The 27348-nt window shown below is 47.1% G+C and overlaps 1 protein-coding gene across 3 annotated transcripts in view; it reads right to left on the bottom strand.

The window, feature by feature from the left end:
- The window catches only part of MRPL22 (mitochondrial ribosomal protein L22), a 79346-nt gene that overhangs the window by 32473 nt on the left and 19525 nt on the right, over positions 1-27348 (bottom strand). For 2 of the 3 annotated variants that reach the window (XM_085617622.1, XM_085617624.1), the window contains exons 2-4: positions 23154-23199; positions 22556-22691; positions 1866-1931 (exon numbers count right to left, since the gene is read on the bottom strand). In XM_085617622.1, the coding sequence (XP_085473748.1) occupies positions 1866-1931; positions 22556-22691; positions 23154-23199 (248 nt within the window). The remainder of the gene's footprint in view (positions 1-1865; positions 1932-22555; positions 22692-23153; positions 23200-27348) is intronic. The other variant, XM_085617623.1, reaches the window with a different exon arrangement.

Here is a 27348-nt window from a genome sequence, read left to right on the forward strand (position 1 = left end):
AACCGGCCTGGGCCCTACAACGATTGCCATACAACTATCGCTCAACTGCCTTTCAGGTCTTTTACACGTCAATTATTTAGAAACCAGTCAGGCCATTTGTTGCTCCCCATGGACACAATGAATGCAGATCTCAGGAGAGAGAGATTTTACAGTTCTTATCAAAGTAAATCAGTTTTCCTAAGATCGAGTGTTGAGTGAGGAACTGAGACTCAACCCAATAGCCTAGAGCTAAGGAATGTAACTCACTCTACACCCCTTGCACATGGCTTCTAATGACCACCTACTGAAGTAAATGGGTGGATGTTTTTTGAAGCACACACTGCAAATCTCTAGGAGTCTGGGCAGATGTTTTGTTTTTGGTGCAGTTTTATATAGCGCGAACTCGACCTGAAGGTATTGGAGTGCTTCACATGAGCACCAGTTACTACACAAGGATACATTCATTTTTGGTAGGGACGGGGAGTTTAAGTGATTTCCCTAGAATCACAGGATGTTGAGCCAACGCCGAGGCTTGAACCTGGTTGCCGAGCGCCAAAGTCAAGCAGCTCTGGCCGTTACGCCACATCATCTCCCCAGACTGTGAGGTGCATATGGTGCTGGTGAGACCGAGAGAAATCACTGAAAAATAAAGCACTCCCCAGTAGGTCATGTTACATTTCACTGCCTAGCGATTACCAGCCCTGCTCAGGAAAGTCAAGGAGTCCTACAGATTCTAGGTCATTTAGCATCAGTATACTCTGCAAACCCACAGACTTCAGGGGGAAGGTAGGGGGAGAAGAAATTATGGCATTTGGGTCAAGTGGATCTCAGATTGCCTGCAAGCCAAATGGGCAAACCAGCTACATACTACCGGCCTTGCTGCCTGCTCACAAACCAGGCATGCTACACCATGCCGTCACTTTTCGCTACTCCCATACACAATCGAGAAATATGCACTGAGGCCCCCCAGAGTGCAGAACAGTGGTCCTCAAGAGTCCATACCATCACGCCTGATTCTTCATCATTCAATGCCCTTTTAAGCAACCCTCTACAAAAGATATAAATAAATAAACCACTCAAGACATCAGCCTCCCTTGACTCATAACTAAGGGGCTCATTACGATGGAAGACGGACTTGAGTCCGTCCGCCATCGTCACGGGAATTGGGACCATCTGCCTATATGGCGGTGGTCCCGCCCATGGAATAACAATGCGACCGCCACGGTGGCGGTCGCATTGGGCATTTTTTCTATTGCGGTGGGTGCTGCAGGCTGCAGCACCCGCCGCAATGGTAAAAATGCAGAGCTTGCACTTCCCTGCACTGCGCGGCAGGCAGCATGGGGTGCCTGCCACATAGTGCAGGTAAATGTAGGGGGGCACCTATGGTGCCCCCCAAGTGCAGTAGAGAAGTGCCCCTGCTGAACGGGGGCCCGCAACAGGCCCCCGAAGTCAATCTCCGCCAGCTTTTGAATGGCGGGTGAACCACCATTCAAGGCTTGCGGAGATGAAGCATCCTAATATGGCGGACGGTGCCAGTTAGGCACCGCCACCATTCTAGGTATGCTTTGCGGGTCTGTCAGGCAATCTCAACGATTGCCTGTAGCGGACCGTGGCGGACGGAATTCCCGTCCTCCAGCAAACCGCCTGCCATCATAATTTGGCAGGTGGTGAATGGCCTCAATTTGGCGGGGAATCCGCCACTGGCAGGCTGCCGGTGGCAGATTCACCGCGATGGTAATGAGCCCATAAGTCTTGATAATGCAATTAAACACAAGTACACTTTAGAACTAGGTGAGGGAGACACATTTAATGGCAGACAATACTTTGTCCCACCAACAAGTGTATCCCCTTACACACTACTTTGAAATAGAAACACATCATCTTACCATTTTCGCCAAGTACCACATCTTATCCTTGCTGTATTTAATTTGCTTTCGGCAATGAAATATTTCCTGAGAAGAGAAGGGAAGATATTTTGAAGGCATTTATAAGGCTTTCAGCTGTGTGGTTATATACATAAGTGGTGAGTGAGCATGGTGATGAGGAGTGAGTCTACGACAGTGACAGTACAACACAAACAAAAAAACGAAATATATATACACATTATTGTACATGGACTATCAGGAGTCGAGCAGACAGCTGATCATCGGCTGGAGTAGACCGGTCCTCTTGCTTTAAGAGGAGTAGTTTAAGACAAATTTGAGAAAGAAGGAAAATATTTGGGTAGGAGGGGATTCCAATGGGATAGTCTGTCTAGTTCAAGGGAATAAACCGGGAGGAGTGTTCACCTGGAAAGTAAACCTACTTCAAAGAGATGCCTAGCCCGTGCTTTCTATTTGACTGGATAGCCACAGCACTGCTTACCTGCAAACTTTAGTCTATAAACTTTTTCATGTTTGGATGCATTTGTTTTGAATACACCCCCTCTTCATTTCAGCCTATAGGTGCAAAACTCTTAAAACCATAGGTTTAGAGCCAAATATCGTCTTGGCAAATACTGAGGCCTGTTTGCTCCACATTGAGTAGGTTTAAGTAAACGGAGCGATCTATCAGAAAAAATATGTGCAAGTGAAACAAACAACATAAGCAAAAAACTATCATGGGAGAGCCAATCTCATATATGACGGCTCCGTCCACAGGTTATGCATCTCACGCATGCCCCTCCATTTGCTTCCATCAATCCTGACGGAATGAAGGGTTTACAACTTGCGACGATATCTACCCATGGTCTTGATTACACTCAACACATAGACAATCTATACCCAGATATACCCTTTATGTTCAGCACAGCTTCCCCAGTGTATCTGTCCTAGGCCTGTGCCTTTGTGCTCCCAAAACCACACCTGAAGAAAGAGTCTTATGATTAGAGAAGGGGGGGGGGGAGCGCCTAATCAATATAGATGCTTCAGGACAAATTACCACGATCGAACAGTAACTCGCACCTTCCCCATATAGTGCATATATCCTTTTTTATTAGTGATATAACAGAAAACTTTATATTATGTTTCTTAAAAATAGTGTACAATTTTTAAAAAGTAAAGGTGTCTCTGCTATCATTTCCTTTTAGAGGTGCGAGTTGCAGTTATATCATATTGTTATTGGATTATTAAACAATGGTTAGTTAGGTAGAGTAATAGCAATTTTGTGTAACGGACACACGTCAGAAAAATGTGTGCTATAACTTTTCAATTTCTAATGTTTGTTGCTTTGAAGTTGTTTTATGTTACAAAATAGAAATGTTTCCCTAACTATAACTGTGTGTTACCCCTTGTTTTTTCTGTTAAATTCATTGTTTTTTTATTAAAAAAAGGTGTGTAATGTTGGTATTGTAATAACTGTGTGTGTTTTGTATGTGAATTGGGAACAGTAGTTCAGGTTTGGACTACATTGGTACATTTTGGGATGTTAGTGGCCTACTTATGAAGGCATCTTTTATTTGTTGTAAATTGCAAAATATAATGTTTTGTACATGAAAAAAACCATGGTACATTCTAAGTATTGTAAAAACGTTTCATTTAGCTTACAATTTTAGCGTGAAAACAATAGAAAAATAAGGTACAAACCTCTTTTATTTTGAAACATGTAGAGCTGTATGGAAGTAGGAAAGTTGCATTGTTTTCCAACAGTCACACACTAGCAATGATGTAAGCTGTAATTTGGTGGCATTATGCTATGTTTATAGCTCAATGAAAAATTTCCTAGCTAACGTAACAGAACATTTCAATTCTATTAAGGACTCGGAGGCGAGGATTATGCTATCACTTTCTATGCTTTATTACACAGCAGCCATTTTAAAACTTAAAACTAGACCACATTTCTCAAACACCCTTGGGAAAATATGGTCAAACAAAACAAAGAAGGGACCAACATATCCCTCAGTCCATTATGGCCAATCACAGTCCAAGGACCCTCTCCTAGTCCGTCCTTGCTGCCCTGCTCATCCTCTTTCTTTGCGACGAAGCACCGACATCCAACTCAGGTGTCCTGTTTTCCGGAATCCGTTCCTGGAGGATCGAAACTCAGCGAGGGCAAGCAAGTCATTAACCAGAGGAAACAATGCAACCAATGTAAATTGGCAGACACATACCAAACCATCATAATCCTGAACAGATTTAAGCATCAACTTTAAAATACTGCAGTAGGGAAAAAACAAAACTGCTGAAGAAAATAAATATCACACGAAAAACACATACTTACTCCCAACGGGGGGAATCTAGCGGAGATCTGCGGTGGGATAATCCTCGCCTCCGAGTCCTTAATAGAAATTAAACTTTCCGTTACGTTAGATAGGAAATGTTTCATTCTATGGCAGGACCGGAGGCTTCGGATTATGCTGTTTCAAAGCTTACTTACCACCAAATGGGCCATAGCAATGACCGGCTTAAAATAGAATCTTTTAAAAGTGGAATCTGAGGACCAGTCCGCTGCATTCATAATGTCCTCCAAACGGGCTCCCAGGGAAAAAGCCTTCGAGGCCATAGCGCCTCTTGCTGAGTGAGCCACAAATTGCCGTAGGCTAATGCCTGCCTCCTGCAAAACCCAACGCACCCAACGTGCGATAGTGGGTGAAGAAACTGCCTTGTGTGGCTTCTTAAGCGCAATCAAGAGCGGACGCGCTCCAGGAGGGCGGAGTTCCTCAGACATCTCCTCATAAGCCTTCAGACAACGCACAACACAAAGTTTAGGAGAGTCTGGGAATGCTGGATACTCAATAGTTGGTGTATGCGTCTTAGTCCTGCGACTAATAGTGAAAGAAACACCTAAAGGAGAGAAAATTCTGCCTGTGATGTCCAGAGCTTGCACATCCGAAACTCTGCGGCATGAAATCAAACAAAGAAGCATTGCTAGCTTCGCAGACAGTTCCTTGCGAGAAAGAAATTCGTTGTGCTGCCATGAAAGAAATAGGTTAAGCACTCTGTTGACATCCCAGAGCTCCGAGTACCTAGGTTCAGGTGGAAGCGATAGATGGAGACCTCTCAAGAGTCTGCAAATGAAGGGATGCTCTCCCACTGGTTTACCATCCAGAGGGGAATGCCCCACCGAAATTGCAGAATGGAAGGTGTTGACCGACCGGTAAGCGAGACCCTGCTGAGCTAGGTGTGCCAAAAAATTCAAAATGTGCACCACGTCAGCGCCCACGGGATCACAACCCCGTCGCGCACACCAACGACACCATCTTGCCCAGGCCGAACAATAACGTTTGACGGTACTATCTGACCAGGACCTGGACAAGAGGCCCTCAGCGAACTGCGAAAGGCCCGGGAGCGACCATCGTCCCCTGTAATCCTCCACACCATGAGGTGGAGAGAGCCGTCGAGAACCATCTGATGAGGAAACCGGTCCGGATTGAGGAGAAGTTCTGGAAAGTGGGGGAGTGGGATTGGAGAATCCCAAGTAAGTTCCAGAAGAACCGGAAACCACACTTGAGACCTCCAAATGGGCATGATGAGAACCATGCTGGCTCGTTGTCGATGGATCTGAGCAGAGACTCTTGTAATCATGGCGAAAGGAGGGAACGCATACGGTTCCTCCTGCGTCCAATCTTGCAGGAACGCATCCGTGGCTGCTGGCAGGGGATCCAGCCTTCAGCTGAAGAAACGAGGAAGCTGGTGATCCAACCTAGAAGCAAAAAGATCCACAGAGAAAGGACCCCAAAGGTCCTGCACCCGAGAAAAAACGTTGGGATGCAACTTCCACAGACTGGGATCCAGTCGGCCACCAGATTCTCCCAACCTGGGAGTTACTCCGCCGTCAACGAGATCCGATTGTCGAGGCAAAACTGCCAGAGAGTTGCAGCCAAGTCCAAAAGCACCTTTGAACGCGAACCTCCCAGGTGATTTATATACCTGACAGTCGATACGTTGTCCATTTTTAAAAGGACGCAAGACTGGACCCTTTCCTTGGTCCAACAACGCACGGCGAAAGAACCTGCCAAAAGCTCCAGGCAGTTGATATGAAGCTCTTGTTCTTGTGGTGACCACAAACCGCCTGTGGAGAAATCTCCACACCTGGCGCACCAGCCCAACCTGCTAGTGTCCGACTCTATGATCAGGTCTGGGGCGAATTCAAAGATTGCCCTCCCATTCCATGCTTCCATGTGGGAGAGCCACCAACGAATCTCTTCCACAGCTTCCCCCTAGAGGGAGACTGGATGGGAGCAAGGAAGCCCTTTCCGTAAGTGTTTGGCTTTAAGCCGCTGCAAGGCCCGATAGTGAAGGAGCCCCGGGAAGATAGCCTGGATCGAGGCTGACAACAACCCTACGATGCGTGCTACCTGCCGCAGAGGAAACGAGCCTTTAGCCAAAGTCCGCCGGAGCTCGTGACGAATTTTTGCCACCTTCCGCGAGGGAAGACAGAGTCGCTGTCGTAGAGTCGCTGTCGTGGAGTCAACCACGAAGCCTAAAAAAGTGACGCGCTGAGCTGTTACTAAGAGGGACTTTTTGGCGTTTATGACAAAACCTAAGCTCTCTAACAGACTTACGGCCTGCTGCAGCTGGTCCCAAAGCATTCCCGTATCTTGGGGCATCAAGAGCATATCGTCTAAGTAAACGATGAGGCGAGTGCCTCTCGCCCTGAGGTACTCCACCACCGGTTTGAGAACCTTGGTGAAGCACCAGGGAGCGGAGGCGAGCCCGAAAGGAAGGGAGATAAAATGGTACGCCTGACCGTGCCAGAGGAATTGCAAATACTTGCTGTGGGGGGGGGTGAGGGGGGGGGGGGAATAGGGATGGCTAAATAAGCATCTTTAAAATCCAACCGGGCCATCCAATCCGCCGGTCTGAGCACATCCCAGAGGAGGTGAATACCCTCCATCTTGAAATGGTGGAAAACCAGCCATATGTTGAAATTGCACAGGTTGAGAACCGGACGTTGCTTACCGTCCGTCTTGTCCACCCCAAATATGTTGCTTAGGAATCCGAGGGGGTCTAAGACGTGCGGCAAATAGCACCTTTGTCTAAGAGAGCGGAGATTTCCATGTCTATCAGGACCTCTTCTTGCCGGGAATACTGAATGGGGTTGGGCGGGAAGTTCTGCCTGGGCTCGCCGCAGAAATCTATCTGAAACCCCTGCACGGTCTACAGGACCCAAGCATCCGACGTGAGCGACCTCCACACACTCAGAAAGCAGGCCAAACGACACCCCACTCTCACCACGGAAAGAGAAGAAACACTTACCGGTGTTAGCGGCGTTGTACCCGTTGCAGTAAACTCTGCCCCTGGAACGTCTGCTGCGGGAAAGGTAAAAGTTGGAATATCGTGCCTGCGTTTGGTACTGCCATTGTCTGGTACTGCCCTTATTGGTAGAACCCTAATATAGATGATGATGAGGGTCTGAAGAGCCTCAGGGACACACCAACATTTGTGCCGGGAGGAAAACACACAAATCAACCCAGGGACGTGTCCCTCCAGACCCCAATTCAGCCTGTAAATAATGTGCCTGGTTGCTAGAAGCAACGATACACCCAACGGGCGTCAGAAGGTTCACTCACACTGACTCGAAAATCGAGCGTCAGCAGGTACGAGCTACGAACCCCCAAGAGGGGCGTCAGTCTCCAGGGGACGTGAAGGCAGGCAGGCAACGCCGGGCGGAATGAATGGAATGCAATTAAAATTCCGCGCGCGCCGTTGCCAGCGAGAGGAGCCGCTGCGTTGAAATCACGCGACAGCGCCCCTGGCGGTCGGGGGTGTGAACCGCCCTCCAAAGCTCTTCAGGCGAAACCTGACCCGTGGCCCGCTAAAACACTAGAAAAATTAGCCGGAGCTCCACCAACTCCCACACACGCCACTCTCAGAAAAACCGGAGGCGTGGGGACAGCAGGAGTGCGTTGGAGCGCTCACTCACCATGCCGACTTTACGCCCAAGGTGAGACGCCGCCACGCGCTGGGAAATTCAGCACAAAAGGCAACAAACCATAATACAAGGTAAGAATCAATCACAAAGGCAGGCGCGGGACGCTGAATGCAGTCCCGCGGCCGCCTTACAAATGCATGAAAATTTCAGACAGTCAAGAGAAAACGGAAAAACACTCATCTGAGGCTGCTGAGCAGCAAAGAAAGAGGATGAGCAGGGCAGCAAGGACGGACTAGGAAAGGGTCCCTGAACTGTGATTGGCCATAATTGACTGAAGGATATGTTGGTCCCTTCTTTGTTATGTTTGACCATATTTTCCCAAGGGTGTTTGGGAAATGTGGTCTAGGTTTAAGTTTTAAAATGGCTGCTGTGCAATAAAGCATAGAAAGTAATAGCATAATCCGAAGCCTCCGGTCCTGCCATAGAATTCCAAAAATCAACCGATGAGATGATGCAACACTTGTGAATAGTATAGTGTTATGTATTTTTCTATTGGTTTTCATTGTCATGTGATGTAAAGCACCTATGTAGTAGGAGTAGGATGGTTGTATAGTTGTGTGTGAGTGAGAAAGTTATAATATACAGCTTATCTTATATATTGCTTTGCTGTGTAGTGCTGTATCATTATTGTGATGTGATGATAAATGTCTTTTTTGGTGCACTTTCTACTACATGAAGAACTTAACAGCAGCAGTCTAGTTTATGTAGGCAAATTAATCCCACATTTGGCAGTATTGTGCTATAAATGTAGGCCAAAATATATCTAACGTAATCATTACCTAGGTATTGCGATTGTAAAGTTGTTTCCTAATGGCCACTGATGTTAACCTGTCAATCTTTGTTTCCGTTACTCACTATTTCTTCTTCTTGTACATGAGTGAATCAGCAACATGGTTTGTGCTTGGATTGTTGGTCAAAGCTCTTTTTTTGGGGCCAGAGAGCATGCATGTTAATCCTATTTTGATTTGAATTTAGGTTTGAAAGGAGTAGAAATTACTTGGATTTGAGATGTCATCTGTTACTCCCTCTACATTCCTCTGTTAGTGGAAATGTACATCCAGGCTTCATGATAATCCACTGCGGTGGGAATGATATTGGACACCTAATTGGAGTGAGACTAGAAATGGAAATGAAAGCCACCTCAAATGTCTGTTTTTCTGGCAAAGCTTTTAAGCATAGGATTAACACAGTGCCATTCACGCTGAGCTAGGTAGGGACAAAGCATTTTGCCATTTCTACAGCATAGTAGTTAAGTATAGGATTATCACAGTACCATTCAGTGTTTCTCTGGTGTTGTAGGGTTCTCTATACAGAAGCTGCTCCACACCTAATCTTGGGAACTACCCAGAGTTCTCTGCTTCTTTTTGCATAATCTATGCAGCACTCTAAGCCTGAAAAGGTATTGTTTTGAGATATATATATATATATATACACACACACACACACACACATACACACGCACACTCACAGATAACATGTAATCCAATAGCATTGATACCAGCTAGAAAAAGTTCTGCAAAACTAATGTTGACAGTCTAAAAACCTATCAGGAGATTGGGCTGTCCCTTGGAATCTTGGACAGCTAGTCCGATGCTGTTCACCAAACACACTGTTTCCCAGTCACACAACACACATGCTACACACAGCAAACATGCAATAAAGCAAAAGTGAGGACCCCACCTATAGGGGAATTTCAGGGGATGACCACACTACCTACCCTCCCAGACCTGAGTACATAAGTTGCACTCACCTGCCGTCAACCACTAATGTACTCATATTCATAAGTGAAGGGGCAGTTGTGACCAGATTATGGCTTAGGGTGCACCCCATGTCAAACAAAAACTAATATTACACAAAGTGCACTAGTGAATAAACAAACAGGAGAGCGTTAGAAATTATGGGGATGATAGTGAGAGGAATCAAGACCAACAGTGAGTTTGAAATCAAGGAGTACATTGGTACAGGAACAAGGTCTGGTACAGAAATAAGCAGTTGGCTAATAGTTTTTCCACACTCGCCATACAGAGGCTGCAGACAGATCCTTCCTTACCCAAACACACCACTCAACACATATTCCTATAAAGTCCAGAGCTGGAGAGAGTTGAGGGAGGGTCAGACATGACAATTTGGCTCAGTAACTCTTAGCACAGGGTTCTCTGGTGTTTGCTTCCAGACTGTTAGAAATGGGATTTCTGATTGGCTAAGGTTTGCACCCAAGCCAGGCAGAAACCACCACTCTAGTCAGGACAAGGGAGTTACACACCTAAAATAACCCCTGCTCACCCCCTTGGTAGCTTGGCACGAGCAGTCAGGCTTATCTTAGAGGCAGTGTGTAAAGCATTTGCACAAAACCAACAGTAATACAATGTAAGCACTACAAACGGACACCACACCAGTTTTAGAAAAATATCCAATATTTTTATGTAAACACGACCAAATACGATAAAAATCCAACATACAGTATTCCAAAAATAGTTACTTCTCAAAATGTCTTTAAGTAGCAAAATACGTTAAAAAACACAGTTCGTACGAGTCGGTAGCTCGGTCCGAGCCTACCACAATGCTGAAAACAACAGAGTCTCGCAGTTCCCGCTGACCGCGTCGGTACAGGCCAGCAACAGCGAGACAGATTTGTTCACAGTACCTTTCTTAGTGTGGCCCACACGGCGGTGCGAGTCGGTCTTGGCGTCCGTCGCGTTTACGATGCAAAGTGGAAGCGGTGCACGGTGCGGTGTCCCTCGATGCGGTGCGAGCAGCGGCTCGGTGACGATCGTGCAGACGGCGTCGGTGAGACCAAGGCTTGCGGTGCAGGGCGAGTCGGTGCTCGATGTGGTGCTGGCAGGTTGCGGTGCAGGTGACAGATACGGTTGTAGCGTTCGTCGCGGTCACGGTGCAAGGTGGAAGCGGTGCAAGGTGCGGTGTCCCTCGATGCGGTGCGAGCAGCGGCTCGGTGACGGTCGTGTAGACTGCGTCGGTGAGACCAAGGCTTACGGTGCAGGGTGAGACGGTGCTCGATAAGTTGCGATGCGAGCGACAGAGCCGGTTGGTGGGAATTGGCGCTGGCCGAGCCGGACAGCTGTGCGTGACGAGTTGGTCACGGGTGTCGAGCCAGCAGCGACCGTGTCGGTGAGCCCAGGCCAGCGAAGTGAGGCGATGCAGGTTGCGGTGTCTCTCGATGCGGTGCAGGCAACGGCTCAGTGACGGAGTCTGTGAGACCAAGGCTTGCGGTGCAGGGCGAGTCGGTGCGTCCTGCGGTGACTTCAGGACACAAGGCCAGCGACGGAGTCAGTGACGGAGTTGGTCGCGGTTCCCTCTTCTCTGTGGCAACTGAAATAGCGGTTCCAGGAGCGGTACCCAGAGGTTGGTGAAGTCTTTGCAGTCCGTGAGACTTCTTAACAGGAGGCCAGCTCAGTTCAGGCCCTTGGAGATACTCAGCACAAGTAGAGAAAGTTCAGTCCAGTCCTTTCACTGCCCAAGGCAGAAGCAGCAGCTGCAGGCCAACCCAACAAAGCAACAACACAGCAAAGGGGCAGTACTCCTCCTGGCAGCTCTTCCAGCTCTTCGTCTTGGCAGGTTCCTTGATTCCAGCGAGATCTCTGAAGTCTTTTCTATCCCTGAGACTTCCAACAGGAGGCAAGCTCTACTTCAAGCCCTTGGAGAAAATTCTAACAGCAGGATGATGAAAGTACAGTCCAGTCCTTTCCCTATCCAAGACAGAAGCAACCACTGCAGGCCAACCCCACAACACACAGCATAGGGGCAGTACTCCTCCTCCAGCTTTCCCGGTACTTCTTCCTGGCAGGTTCCTTAGTTCAGAAGTAATGTAAATTCTTGGGATCAGGGTCCCACTACTTATGCCCCAAAATCCTTTGTCCTCTGAGGGCAGAGGGGCCTTTGCCTAGTCCAAACCAGTTCTGGTCAGTCCTGGAGCACTTTGTTTACATGACTCCTTCTTTCCTTTCAGAGTGCAGGGCAGAGACATCAGATGCCCCACAGGAGGTGGAGCCAGCATTGTGGAGGAAAGGCACAGCCCTGGAGCACTCTGTTGACATGATTCCTTCTCTCATTTCACAGTGCAGGGCAGAGACATCAGGTGCACCAAAAGGGGTGGAGCCAGCACTGTGGGGGGCAGGCACAGTCCTAGTCAGGTCCCAGGTACAACTCCTCTCTCCCATCTAGATGCAGATCTCTCTATTCACCACTGGGCGGACTCACCCTGTCGCCTGGAATTCCCCAGCCCTGTCACTCAAACTCCAGACAGAGAATACACAACCTAGCAGAGGCAGGTTTGGATAGTTAGACAAGAAAATACCTACTTTCTAAAAGTGGTAATTTCAAACACAGAATGTTAAAACCAACTTTACTAAAAGATGTATTTTATCATTCTGAGTTCAGGCATACTAAATTTGAAATTCTACCATGTTCTCTGAGTCAGTTAGGATTATAAGATGTAATAATCAAACTGCCCTTTCTGGCCTATGGAGAACAGGTAGCCTTGCAATAGTGAAAAACGAAAATGGCTGTAATTCACTATTAGGACATGCCACACACACCAGGGCATGTCCTACCTTTCACATACAATGCACCCTGCTCACAGGGGTACCTTGGGCATACCTTAGGGGTGACTAACATGTAGAAAAGGGAGGTTTAGGGACTTGCAAGTGTGTGCACTTGCCAAGACGATATGGCAGCCCCAGGCTGCACACAGGCTCTGCAATGGCAGGCCTTAGACACACTTTACGGGTTGTTTGCGTGGGTGGCACAATCCAGTGCTGCAGCCCACCAACAGCATTTGATTTATAGGCCCTGGCACTCGCAGTGCACTTTACTAGGGACTGACACATAAATCAAATAGCCAATCATGGAAACACCAATCAAAACACAGTTTACACAGAGAGCATATGCACTTTAGCACTGATCAATCAATCAATCAATCATGGCATTTGTATAGCGCACTACTCACCCGGAGGGTCTCAAGGCGCTTGGGGGAAGGGGGGTCTGCTATTGCTCGAACAGCCAGGTCTTGAGTTGTCTCCTGAAGGCGAGATGGTCCTGGGTCAGCCGGAGGTGGGTGGGGAGGGAGTTCCATGTCTTGGCCGCCAGGTGGGAGAAGGATCTTCCTCCGGCGGTGGCTCTTCGGATGCGTGGTACGGCGGCGAGGGCGAGGCTTGTCGAACGTACCTGGCGGGTGGGTGTGTGGAAGGTCAAGCGGTCGTTGAGGTACTTGGGGCCAGGTCGTGGAGGGACTTGTGTGCGTGGGTGAGGAGTCTGAACGTGATTCTCTTGCTGACGGGGAGCCAGTGCAGGTCCCTCAGGTGTCCGGAGATGTGGCTGCGTCAGGGGATGTCCAGGATGAGACGGGCGGAGGCGTTCTGGATGCGTTGGAGTCTTTTCTGTAGCTTGGCTGTGGTTCCGGAGTAGAGGGTGTTTCCGTAGTCCAGTCGGCTTGTGACGAGTGCCTGGGTGACCGTCTTCCTGGTTTCGGTCGGGATCCATCGGAAGATCTTACGGAGCGTGCGTAGGGTGTTGAAGCATGATGAGGAGACGGCGTTGACTTGTCTGGTCATCGAGAGGGAGGAGTCCAGGAAGAAGCCCAGGTTGCGTGCGTGGTCTGTTGGCTTGGGTGCGCTGCCTAGGGCCGGGGGCCACCAGGAGTCGTCCCAGGCAGAGGGAGATGGTCCCAGGATGAGGACTTCCGTCTTGTCTGAGTTCAGTTTCAGGCGGCTGTTCTTCATCCACTCGGCGACGTCTTTCATCCCTTCGTGTAGGCTAGTTCTGGCGGTGGCGAGGTCACTGGTGAGGGAGAGGATTAGTTGGGTGTCGTCGGCGTAGGAGATGATGTTGAGGTTGTGTTGGCGTGCGATGGCTGCAAGGGGTCTCATGTAGACGTTGAAGAGGGTGGGGCTGAGTGATGATCCTTGCGGTACGCCGCAGATGACTTCGGTGGCCTCGGATCGAAACGGGGGGAGGCGGACTCTCTGTGTTCTTCCGGCGAGGAACGAGATGATCCATTCCAGTGCCTTCTCTTGGACACCTGTGTTGCTGAGGCGTTGGACTAGGGTGCGGTCAGCAGTGGTAAAGTGCCCAGAGTCCTAAAACCAACACACACAGGTCAGGAAAAAATAGGAGGAAAAAGCAAAAAGTTTAGGGATAACCCTGCAAAAAGGGCCATTTCCAACACAGACCATGAGAATAAATCTCCAGGTTGCCAGGAATTTCCTGCGGTACTCTAATTTCTGATAGTATGTCTAGGTTATTGCAATTAAGAAAATCTATTTACAGATAAAACAAAAAACTGAATGATGACGCATTAACAGAAAGGACAAGGACTCATTCCGTGCAACACTAATGTATCTTTTTTTCAGGAAGGAAAGGAGGCAAAAAAAGATTTCGACATCATTTACCCTTACAAAAAAAACCTGACCCTATATCCTTATAACGCAACAGCCAAATGTTAGCTAAAGTTTTGGCATTTGAAAAAAGACAAACTTCAGCTCTCGTTTAACAAGACCAGAAAAACTTGCACTGCTTGAAAGGGGTAAGCTCCCCACTGTGCCTCTGCAGGTAGCATGGCAGACTTCCATTTGTCAGGGATAACAGAACTGACAATACTGCTGAGCCATTCTTAAATCAGAGGTTCAATGGATGTGATCCTCTTGCCAGTGCCCTCTTGATATTGTCCATGTGAGCACAGAGATTGTATGGAGTGGCAAAACTCTAGGTGCTCACGATTAATGGCTGAAAATAGCAAATCGAAGAGACACATTTCTTGAGCTTGTATATTACCCCACCACGTTTAGTTGTGCGAATTCCTCATTATATTCTATGAAAAATACCAATTGAATTGCTATTAGAATTCTACATATTATACCAAATGGATTCCATAGTATGAGCGCGACTGTGGATGCACACTGAGACTAAAGGGTGGGCAGAGCATGGCTGGAAAGGAAGGCAGCAGGAAAGGAGGAGCGTGCGGAGCATGGCCAGTAGATTTGCAGTGTACAACTAACTCTCAAAGCAGTCAGTGGGTGAACCATTGTAGGGTGATGCTATGCACAGCATGGTTTCGCATATGCAGACTGGGACTGTGTGTGTATTTCGGTGTGTGCGCACATGGTTGTTGGCATGTACAGCATGCTTGAGAATGTGACTGTGTGTCTGGGGTATTTCAGAAACTGGCTGAGTATCTCAGAACAAGGCTGGGGTATCTCAAACGGTAGTGTAGGGATTGAATAATCTGGTCGAATTAGTTTAGTGGCAGAGGGGGTGCAGATAATGGCTGGGTATACACTGAGTGATGGAGGGCATGCAGAGTGCGACAAAGGGCGTGCAGCAAGTTGAGAAGGGTGTGCAAAGCATGGCTGGTGTTCATCAGAGCACTGTGGTTGGTGTGCTTGGAACTGTGCAGTGTATCATGATTAGCTTGTAGCGGAATTGTTGCAGGTAGACAGGGCATGGATAGGGTTAGGCAGGGTGTGACTTCAGGCTTGCATGCCTTGATTTATTGGGTGTAGTGTGTATCTCAGTTATGTGTGTGAGGCTGGAGACATGAAGAGCAGGGTTGATGGATAGCAGCTCATAGTTGAGAATGTCTGAGGGTGTGTAGAGACAGTGGAGGAGAACATGGTGCCTCGCTACATGCAACATAACTTAAGAGGGGTCAGCGCCTAAAAATACAGGTGCAAAGATTCCAGTGGACTACTGTTGGACTGACAAGGCATGGTTGGTAGGTATGTAAGTGATGCAGGGGCGTCCAGTGTGTGTCTTATTGTTTGCAGTCTGTGGGCTGAGGCTTGCTGAGCTAGGGCTTTATATAGGCCCGGTGTCCCGCTAGGGGGCAAAGATTAAGACTTCTACCACCCTGGTGGTAGGTAGCCTGTCATATTTAGAGATCCCCGCCTCCCTCGCTGTGAAAGGAAGTACCACCGAGGGGGTTCCTTTTCACAGCAGTGGAGTTTGCCATGTTCAAAGCGCCCTCTCAGCAAACCATTTTATTTTCAAGTAATAAAATCTCAAAGAGGGAGTTTGTTTCTTGAAAACAAAACCAATGTCCTTGATGCACCAGGAGCTTTTTTCGTGAACGTTGGGACCATTAATCATTATTATCGCCAGGCACACAGTGACAGGGAAAATGAATGACAGTCATCCCGTTATAAAAAGGGTGGGATAACCTTCATTGTGACGTAACCCAGTTGTTTTGCGTCTGATGGGTCAGGAGTTTCCACCAGCAATGCCAATAGAGGCTCTGCCGGCAACTGCTCGTCAGTTTTCTGAACTCTATATAGAGTGAGAAAATGGTAAGTTTGGCGAAGTTGGAGCCCGCGCTTCGTTTTTTATTTTCTCTGCCGGATTCGCCCACCCAGTGCAAATTCGGCCAATTTTTTTTTCTTCTAAATGCTCTTCTTTTGGCCCTGGGGGTCCTTGTGGGACCCCCCTAAGCAGGCCTAGGGCGTCAGGGTGCTTCTACCCTGTCCCCTTTTCTTCATTTATACCTTTCTTTTTCCTTTTGCCAACACATTCTGGTTTGGAGTGCTGGCAGCCAATCAGAAGTCAGCTTGTGCTCGGGAGGAGTCGCAACTCCTCGGTGCTCAGATATCATTTTTTTTTAAATATTTTCTTCTTATTGAACAGTTGTGATGGTATAATAACAGGTCATAAGACCACTCGGCAGAGTCAAAACACAAACAAAGCATATGCACATGATTACATAGCACATCGTGGCACATTTTAACATTATACAGAAAGAGCATCAATGGCATTAATGTTTCTGGCTAGTTCAACTGATGGGGAGATACAAATATTTCCTCTTGATACGTTCCACTTTGTCCATTTGTGATCCCATTTCGCAGGGCACCCTTGATGCTTGAACACGTCTTTTTCTGCTATCATGGCATTGTCCATATCTATGGCCCATTTAGAATATTTCGGCAGGACTCTGGTCCCCCACCCCTGAGCAATGTTTCTTTTTGCCAGTGAAAACCTCAGGGAGGCATTCGGTATGAGTCAGGTCTGTGGCTTCCCACACGTCCAATATACAAAGTTGTGGGGATAGTGTGATAGCTTTCCCACCCACTCTCACCAGCTCTGAAACAATTTTCCCCCAATACGGTTGTAGCAGTGAGCACTCCCAGATTATATGAAAGAAAGTACCTTCAGATGTACACCCCCTAAGGCAACTAGCGTCATTTCGATGGCCCATCTTGACCAGCGTGTTTGCAGCAAGGTAGGATCTATGTAGAACTTTGAGTTGGACCAGTTAGAGACGCATGGGGATGGCAACCACCCGGGGGGAGGAGAGGGCCTCCTGCCAGTCATCATCTTCTAAGTAACAAAGGTCTGTTTCCCACTGTTGACGAAGCCGGGTTAACGGGTCAGGCTGGTTATTCACCAGTTTGCGGTAGGTGAGAGAGATCGCCTTACTTGTCAGGGGGTCAGTCAAAAGTCTGTCCTCCAGTGGGGAGGCCTCAGGCAGAGTCTCCCCCTTAGGAACCACAGAAGTGAGTGCGTGTCGGATCTGAAGATAGCGATATGTTTCGGACACGGCTAGCTGATATTCCTTTTGAAGATCTGTAAACCAGACCATAGCGTTGCGTTTCCATAGGTCCCCCACCAAGGAAAATCCTATGAGGTCCCATTTATCAAACCCTGGACACCTGCTCAGTATGCCGAGTTGTTCGGATTCCCACAGGGGGGTGTGTAGCGTGATTTTATTGTGCCAGCCCAGTTTCTTAATTACGGTCTGCCAGGTTCTCACCGTGTGTGTGGTGGGGCCTGTGAGGTGCAATCTCTTGGGATTGGAATAGAGTGCGCGTTGAAAACCTCCCGTGGATAGAACCCATCTATCCGTGCGGAATGCCGGCTCCAGCAGGGGGGGGGGGCAAAAACCCATTGGTTTATTACAGCAAGCTGAGCGGCTCAATAATATTGCCGTGGGTCGGGCAGCGCAATCCCCCCATCGTACCATCCTCTAGTGAGCTTGCGTGTTGCTATACGGGGGCATTTCCCGTCTCAGAGGAGGGTTCTGACCTCGCTCTCGACACTGACAAAGTAGGCATCGGGAACTCGGTTAGGAGTGTTATGCAGTACATGCAAGAAGCGAGGGAGAGCCAGCATTGTGAACAGAATATATATATTTTTTTTATTTCTCAGTAACTACTGAACGGATTTACACCATTTAAAAAACAGGTCAATTTCTGAACCAAGATCTACCCTTTTGCCAAATTTGGTGTAATTCCGTTCAGCAGTTCAAGCTGTAGCCTGTTACAAAATTCCTATGGAAATTAATATGGGGAAAACGCGTTTTGGGACCCACCTTTTTTCTTGGCCCCCACTTGACGAATCACCCCCAAACTTTCAGGACAGGAGCTGACCTGAGTGAACCATTAGTTTTGAAAGTTTCGCTAAGATTCATCAAAGGGTGCCAAAGTTATTGGCAAAAGAAAAAACACATTTGAATAGAAACAAGGTCCTGACTATAACTACCTACTGGCGATCGCCTGTAGGTAATATATATAGATATACACACACACATCAGGGGCGTAACTAGACCCGAACATCATGGGGGGCTAACAGGGGTGGCTGGCATGGCTCGCAGGTGGGGTTGCATGGGGTGGGGGTCACGCGAGGGAAAAAGTTTTTAAAAAAACAAAACAAAACATAGCTTTCCGCCGGCCAGGTCCCGCGTCTCTGGTCCTGGTCCTGCTATCTGCATTCGATTTCAGGAACAGGAAGCAGGTAGCCAGGCTCCCTCCTCTAAGCCAATCCCAACACTGCAATGCAGCGTTGTGACTGGTCTGAGCGCCGTGACATGGTTCTCAACCAAGGGCTGTACGTGTGGGCATGTTCTCCACGCAGGCTGTAATGCAGCCTGCATGGAGAAGAGGAGAGTGAGCATGGCTATTTGGGCGTCCCGAGAAAGCCGACCAAACAGTCATTGCGCACTTGGGAGTGGGCATACCACTCCTCCCCTGCTCCCTGACAGGGCAGCTCCGCCCACCCGCCCTCAAAGGAAACATAAAATGATGATAACTTAAAGTTATTATCATTTTATATTTACTTTCCACTGCTCAAAACCAGTGGGGCGATGCTCCTCTGCCATAGCGGAATAGTGCTGGCCCTAGAACTGGTCGCACGTGGTGCAACAGTCTTTTTTGGCACCCCTCCACCATTTCCTCCTTCTCCATAATTCCCTCACTACCACTCACCAACAATGCACCTCCTCTCTCTATAGCACCTTTTTGACAAACAATTCATTTTTTTATAGCGCTACTCGTAGTTTACTCACACTCAGTTCTCTGATCTGCATCGTACACATTCTTTGTAGCAGGCACATTAGCCCTCTGCGCTGTGTGGGAGGCAGGAGTGCCCATGTGAGTGCACACTGAGCGATGTGACGGTGTGAGGGTAGGGTAAGAGGAGTGACTGCAGGGTGATTGAGGTGACCATATGAATTTGGATGCCGATGTAAGTGCAGAGTGGGATAAATTAATGCATGGTTAGTGATGGGCTTGTTTGAGTGAGATTGAAGATTGAGCAGTGAGGGGGACAAGTGAGTTAAGTGTCACATGAGTGCAGGGTGAGTAGTGTACTCATGTGACTGCAGGGTGAGGTACAGGGTGAACAGCGCAAGTGCATTGTGAGTGCAGAGTGATCACTGTGAGTGCATGGTGATCAGTGTAAGAGCATTGTGATCGCTGTGAGTGCAGGGTGGGCGTGAAAGTAAAGGGCGAGAATGAGAAGTGTATCTGGGAATGCACCCTGCATTGAGACAACACTTGAAGTAATTCAGCAGGTTATTGACGGCAGCATAGGGTTTAAGATACAAGTTAAAGTATTGCTATTATGGAATTAATCAGGGATTGAGGGTGGAGGAAATAAATAATGTGCTGATCCTGCAACAAACTTACAGTCTTATGATTAGGGTTGCCAGCTCATTATTTTGATGTCCCAGACGGTACCAAAATAAACAGTCACCTCAAGCTGTATTTTCAGCACTTATCTGTGCATACTTCGAACAGCAAATATAAATAGAGAGCATTTTTAATTGTGTTCTAGGGCTGTCTGAAAGATCCAGGACTGATAATTAAAGGGGAAAAAGACAGAAAATTCACATTACAAATGAATATATACTTTTTTATTTAAAACCCTATTTAGTCAAGATGAGATCTTTGCAGGTTCTGCAAACACCACATGGCTGGCATTTTTCTTTTGGCAACCCTACTTTATATTCCTTTTTACGAAATGCATTCTCACACTACAGCAAAGGAATAGGCAGAGTTGGGCCCAGGGGGTACTGGATCAGAAAAAAAACGAGGCCTCGGTAACCAGTTTACAAAGGTATGTAAATATGCAAATGGTCTTTAAAGACCTGTGAAGAGCGCAGGTGTGCCGGAGACAAGACTCCAGACACTGCCCAGCCGAGCCCACAGCAGCCCAGGCTGAGACACACGACAGAGGGGGGGCTGAAGCCCTTGCAGCCCAATGGCCGTAGCACGCCCGATATACATATACACACACACACACACACACACACATGCACACAAATACTAGAGAGTGGGTGAGGGTATTGGCTGCTAGGTTATTTTTAGGGTGGGTAAGGGTTTTTGGGTGGCAAGGATATTTTTGGGGTTTATGGTGGGTAAGGATATTTGGGTGTCAAGGGGATTTTTAGGGTTGAGGGTGGCTGGGAGTATTTGTGTGGCAAGGGGATTTTTAGGGTTTAGGGCGAGTAAGAATATTTGGGTGGCAAGAGGGTTTTTAGGGTGGGTACAGATTTTTTGTGTGGCAAGAGGATTTTTAGGGTGGGTGGGGTTTAAGGGTTGGGTTTGATAAGATATATATATATATATATATATATATATATTACCTACTGGCGGTCGCCAGTAGGTAGTTATAGTTAGGACCACGTTTCCATAGGAAATCCGCAACATTCTATTTTGAATAACTTTGGCGCCGGTTGACGAATCCTCGCGAATTTTTCAAAATAGGTGGGGCGCTACGCTCCGCTCCTACCCTGAAAGTCGCGGGGGGATTCGTCAAGCGGGGGCTGAGATAAAAGGGGAGTCCCAAAACGCGTTTTTCCCATGCATTTTTCCATAGGACCTTTAGACACAGCTACAGCCCGAACGGCTGAACAGAATTACTTGAAATTTGGCAGAGAGGTAGTCCTCAGGTCAAGGAAGTGCCTTTTGTAGGTTTGGTGTAAATCTGTTCAGTAGATTCTGAGAAAATAGCCTTTAAATCAATATATATATCTGAGCCAGCGTACGGTGCGCTTACGGTGCGCTTACCGTACGCGTACGGTGGCGTGCGCGAGCGCGATTCTGATTGGCCCTTAGATCTTAGTAAACATTCGAATCGGTCGAAACCAGGAAGCGGCGGCCGCCATTTTCTCTCTCGCACTCTGACAGGGGGTTGAAAAACAAAGTGCAAATCATGTAAAGGGGCTATTTACACAGCTCCCAAGCACCTAGCCATGTCGAGGGAGTCCCCAACGATCCCCCAAGTGAAAAAAGGCAATTTTAATTTTTTCGAAAATTTCGCCGATTACGCTCACCGTACGCGTACGGTAAGAAATAATAAAAAAAACAAAAAAAATATCCACATTCTCCCCACCCCGTGTGCAAAAGGTGCCCGAAGTGCACCTTTTGTGCATGGCTCATCAGAGATAAACAAAACCTATATTTTACCTGTCACAACGATGCTCATCATATGACCTCCATGTGCGCACGGTGCGCGAAGCGCATCGTGCGTTCATGGCCCATCTAGCGTAACGTGGGCACGCGGTGCGCGAAGCGCACCGCTTCTCACTGTGCGCGCACGGTGCGCGAAGTGCACCGTGCGCGCACGGAACGAACTGCGTTAAGTGGGCGCGCACGCCACAAATGGCGTAAAGTGACTTAGCATTTAAAAAACCGTACAAATTCACTGAAAAAACCATAGGTTTCACACACGTTATAGTTAGGAATTAGCATTTAAAAAACCTTGCAAATTCACTGAAAAAAACATAGGTTTCACACATGTTATAGTTAGCTGGACATTTTACTGATAAAAAACCAATGAAATTCCCCCGTTATAGTTACTGTAGGCAACTATAACTCACGCGACCGTAATCCTCTACTGATGACATATGTGTCTTTATGAAAAAAAAATATTTGTAATATATGTATAGCTAAAATTTAATGGAAGAAGACATGGGCAAATAAGTGTCTAAATACAGTATTAGCATCAGCAGAGGATTGCGGTCGCGTGAGTTATAGTTGCCTACAGTAACTATAACGGGGGAATTTCATTGGTTTTTTATCAGTAAAATGTCCAGCTAACTATAACATGTGTGAAACCTATGGTTTTTTCAGTGAATATATATATATATATATATATATATATATGTGTGTGTGAATTTCTATCTTATATAGGAGATCTATATCTCAATAACACCAATTTAGTTCATGACAACGCACACATTCAGTTGGTGCTGGCGTCGGGGGTAAGCTAGGCCCCGAATATCTTGATCACAAAAAGGATCATACGCCGCACTCCAGGAGGGTAACGTATTAATTTCTATTTATTAGTGATCCATATTACCACCAACACACCACCACGGACACGTTTCGACCACAAGGTTTGTGGTGTGTTTTCATCAAACGTATTCTCAAGATTTTACAGACAGCACTGTGGGACCAAAACACCCAGGTAAATTGTCCACCAAATAAAGAAGGGAGCTCACCGCTGGTCTCCTGGGTTCCTCTGGAGTCTGTGGAGGGTACACTGTTTTGTTTTTCATTTCCCAGTTCCTGCTTCTCTCCACTGCGGTGCTTGTGTGAAACTGGGAAAACTGAGAAACATTGCTTGAGGCCAATAATCTGCAAATCAAAGCATTCACATAAATAACAGTCACAGGACACCCATCACCAGCACAACAACTGCCACCAGCAGCAAAATACCTGCCTACTTCCAAAAAGCAAAAGACAAAGAATTGATGGACGGAATGCAGAACAAATCAAAACATTCACCCCCATCCTTGGGCAAACTCCAGAGCTGAACTTCTTTTAGCCGCTAGCGCACCACATTCATCAGTGCCATGAAGCCAGTCAGAAGAACGGTGCTACCAAATGTTACAGTCAACAGCATAACTACAGCCACCAGCACAATGCCCTCGGGTCTTTTTAGTAGTATGGTGCACAAAACGCTGCCCAGCATTAATTACCAACATAACAACGACCAGCTTCACAATGTTAAGGAGTGACATACACAAGGAAGTTGCTGGGTGAGGGAGCAGGAAAGTAAAAACAGTCAATAAAAAAAAAAAAAACATTAAAACTCACCGAGACTTAGACACCCATGTCAGCATCCTATGCAGCAATGGCCATCCTGCAAGATGAAGAACGCTTTTAGCTGTTCAGGTTTACATCTTCAGTGTAGCCTATATTGTACGGTCTAGGGGGATCACAGCACTTCCAAACTGTAATCCTAAGTCACCACACCTCTCAACCTTGACATACTAGACACCTCGTGCACAGTGAATTCCTATGGCATCATATGCTTTATCTCCAGCAGAGAAGTTCATGTAACCTTGGCACAGGTGAATGATGCAACAAAGAGCAGCACCAAAGTACTATGTAAGGTAAGAAGAGAGGCAATAGCCCTTTATTTGCTATCTGGCTATCACTCCTATCCGCCTATCACACTGCCCACTCCCCTCCTTGCTCTGCCTTTGTAAATGTCTGCTCCACATCCTGTCCAGATTCAGTCTTTCCACTCGCTAATCAAAATAAGCACTTTTTCACTTGCAAACATCTCCGATAAGAAGTAGAATAGAGGAGAATTTGCAGTCCGAAAAGGGTTTCTTTTCTAACTTCCAATTAAAATGGAAAGCAGAAAGTGATTATTAAAACGAACAAAGGATATGCATTTAAAATATTGGTAGTTCTAAGTTTAAACACTGCGGCTGTCCCTTCTGAGGAGGCGCAGTAGAAAAACGAGCCACTGTGGTTGAATTGCATCAATCTGAGGTCAGTGGGTGAACAAGAATCCTCCATGACCTATCACTCCTGTGAGCAAAGGTCACCACGAAGCAAGAGTCGCTCATTATAGGACACTAATGTTTAATGGTGACCAACAATAAGCAATCACCATTTTAGAGTGAAAATCAATATAATAGCCAGCTAGTGCCACTGCTGAACATGTGACACCCTGTGACTGACTGTCCCTGATGACTAACTTCTATAAATGAGTGCTATCAACTGTTATCACTCAGCGGAGGCAGTCTATTTGATTAAGAAAAAATAGAATCCAATCACCTCTAAAAGAGTACTAAATATGCTTACTCGTGTTATGCCAAACACCTTTTCACTGAAGTTCTCAACCTTAAACAATTATGTTGACGCTCCTTTGAAAGGCAACTCCTGTGTAAATGGCACTAACTCGCCGCCTCCGTTTTGCCCACTCTATGAAACTCTCGACTGCAATGGACACCCCAATCCCCTCAGCATTACCTTTTGTTTTTTTTTTTTTTTTTTTTTTTTGAAACCGTTTATTACATCCATAAAAAGGTTACAGTTATGGGCCTACAACCGCACGGCCGGCCGCTAGAGCATCACAAATATAGTACACACAGACAGTAAAAGTCTCTCAGCGGTGCACAATAGAAACACAGGAGTAATCAACGGTGCAGGCCTCACGGCGTCCTGCCACAGAATACGGTTTCATTTTAAAGACTAACAACAACAACAAAAACCACAACCGCAAGGCAACCCAAGATTCAAGGTGACAACACTTGCTCCATAGTGGGGGATCCAGAGTGGCAGGAAAGATCTGAAGAGGGGGATGGGAGGAGATCAGGGACTGGGGGGCCGCGTGCCCGCGGCCGAGCAAGGGGGTCCAGCTAGGGAGACGGAGCAGGCGAGGCAGCCGGCAGCTGTGGCGGCTCACCAGCATTACCTTTTGATCCAAAATTCTGACTGCAGGACACAAGTTGGCCTCAAGATGTGTTTTTCATGAAATGCAGATGGCATCTTAAATTTACAATGAAATGCATTGGGCTAAAAGAATATTTTTGGGTTCCACTGTAGTCCTAATTTAAATTACCCAAAATAAGGGAACAATGAGGGTCAGTTTAATGGAGTTCACACATGCAGTTATCATGAAATATCATAATGTTTGTTAGCAAAGCTAATCTATATCTCAGATTGTTGGCAGAAATAGCGGAGAATTGTGGACTTACACTTTTTTCGTATGCAGGTGATACACAAATTGTTGTATCTCTGTCAGCTGAAGACACAAATTGTTGTATCTCTGTCAGCTGAAGACAATCACAATGTGATGGCCCTTAATTCTTGCCCTACCCAAGTTTCATCATGGATGTGCATCAACTCCCTGAAATTAAACAGTGATAAGACCGAGGTTTCTGTTGGTGGGCAATCCCCCAACTACCTGGGGTTGCCACCTGTGGCTGTCAACCATGGGCAGTTCCCCGGCCCAGTACCGGTCGTGAAGACCCTGGAAGTGTGGCTTGATGACAAACTTACTGTGAGCCATCATATCAACAAGGAGGATGCTACTTTTTTTGGCTTCTTGAAATGGCTCATGAAGAGTCTCTTCTGTCTCCCTACCTCTGCCCAGAGCACCGTGGTCCAGGTCTTGGTCATTTCCAGACTGGACTATGGGAATGTGTTTTATCTGGGGGCGGTAAAAACACTACTCACACGCCTCCAGATTGTTCACAATGCTGCAGCACAGCTTTTGCTACAGTCTCCTAAATTCACCTCCACAGCCAGTATATTGCGGACCTTATATTGCCTACCTACCGAGCGCCGTGTACATTTTAAGGCATTGTGCTATATGCACAAATGCCTTTCAAACCACGGACCTGTTTATCTTAGAGACTTGGTGTCTCTCTGTATTACCCTACATGCTCGTTGCGCTCTAGTGATAGGAGGTTGCCTGTAATTCCTAAAATTAGAAAATTCCGCCAAGGAGATTAAGCATTCTTTTTCCTTGGACTGAGACTCTGGAATGATCTACCTCCAACTCTGTGGGAGTGTCAGGCACTCTAGGTTTCGCTGCTTCAACTTTCGGAATCTTTCGAACTCGGCATTTTCTCTTGATGCCATTCTGGTTTGATCTATTTTCTGTAACTGAGCCTAGCGCTGGGAAACCTTTTGTAAGTAACCATGTGCTTTACAAATTGCTCATAATAATAATAAGAGCTGTACATAAAAGAAAAACGCAGAAGTAGTAACATGTATGGTGAAAATTGTGGCTATAACCTGAGAAATCTAATCTTGTGCCTAGCTCAACAGTTTTCATGTCTTGTTCATGCGGCCTTCATTTGCGATTTTCACTCTCATATTAGTCAGAAAAATAAAATTCTTCTCTTGTAACACTCAAAAGCATTCGTTTACCAAGTGCACTGTTACCCAATAGTATGTCCTGGCGCTAGAAAAAAGGTTACTGAAAGCGATCAGGAGGAAAGTGGAACTGATGTCTATCAAACATGGTTGTTCAACATTTACAAAACAATGAATGATTGGATTCAGCACATACAGTGAGAGGGAGTTAATTCCAGTATATGCGGCCTATGTAAGGAAAGGCTCGTCCACCAATGTGGGCCTTGCATAACTTCGAAACAGAGAACAGCATAGGATGACAGGACCACAGAAGGCGAGAGGGTTGGTAGTGAATCAACTAATTTAAGAAGTATTTAAGTTTGACGCCTGTTAGAAATGGGGGTATCCAGTTGGCAATGGCTGGCGCCAATGTCCAAATAGGGACCCTTCTTCCTAGGTCAGGGCAAGCGGGTTACCCCCTTTGACAACCCCTGCTCAACCCTGTGGTAACGTAGCATGAGCAGTTAGGCCTACCTCCCAGGCAGTGTGCGAAGCAAATATGACCATGTACAATAAGGCAGTAACGACACCACAAAAGGGACACAACTCAATTAGGTATAGAAAAATAATATCTTTATCTAAGGTTCAATTCAAGACTCTCAATGCGTTTCAACAAATACAATGCACGTAAACTAGTAGAGACTCAAAAGGCAATAACGTATTCACCAGAATGTGACACTGACTGAGTTCAAGGCCGGGGCCTACGTGTGACCCGTTGCGCACCAGATACCTGCCGTTGAAAGGGGACACAGCAGGCATCTTCTCGAAGAAGCGGAGACGCTGACAGGCAGACTCCCAGCGACCACAGGTCTTGGCTGAAGGGATCCGCAGCATGCACCCACAATGATTCGGGCACTCGGGGACAGGCGGGCCCTCAGCAGCAGCACGTGGCTGCGGGGGCCTGGGCTGGTTGTGGCGATGACTCTCGTCATGCAGCTCCGTGGAGGGCTCCCAGCGGCAGCAGCTCTCTCTTAGCTGCGGCGGCCCATGAGACGATAGCGACAATCCTCGACAATGGTGAACAAGCTGCGGGCCCACTGCGGCAGCGGCTCTCTTAGCTGCGGCGGCCCACAGGATGAATCCCGATGATGCAAAGTGGCAAAGGTGAGTGCACTCAGCGGCACCAACTCTC

Source organism: Triturus cristatus, chromosome 7 (assembly GCF_964204655.1).
Source record: "Triturus cristatus chromosome 7, aTriCri1.1, whole genome shotgun sequence".
Taxonomy (NCBI): domain Eukaryota; kingdom Metazoa; phylum Chordata; class Amphibia; order Caudata; family Salamandridae; genus Triturus; species Triturus cristatus.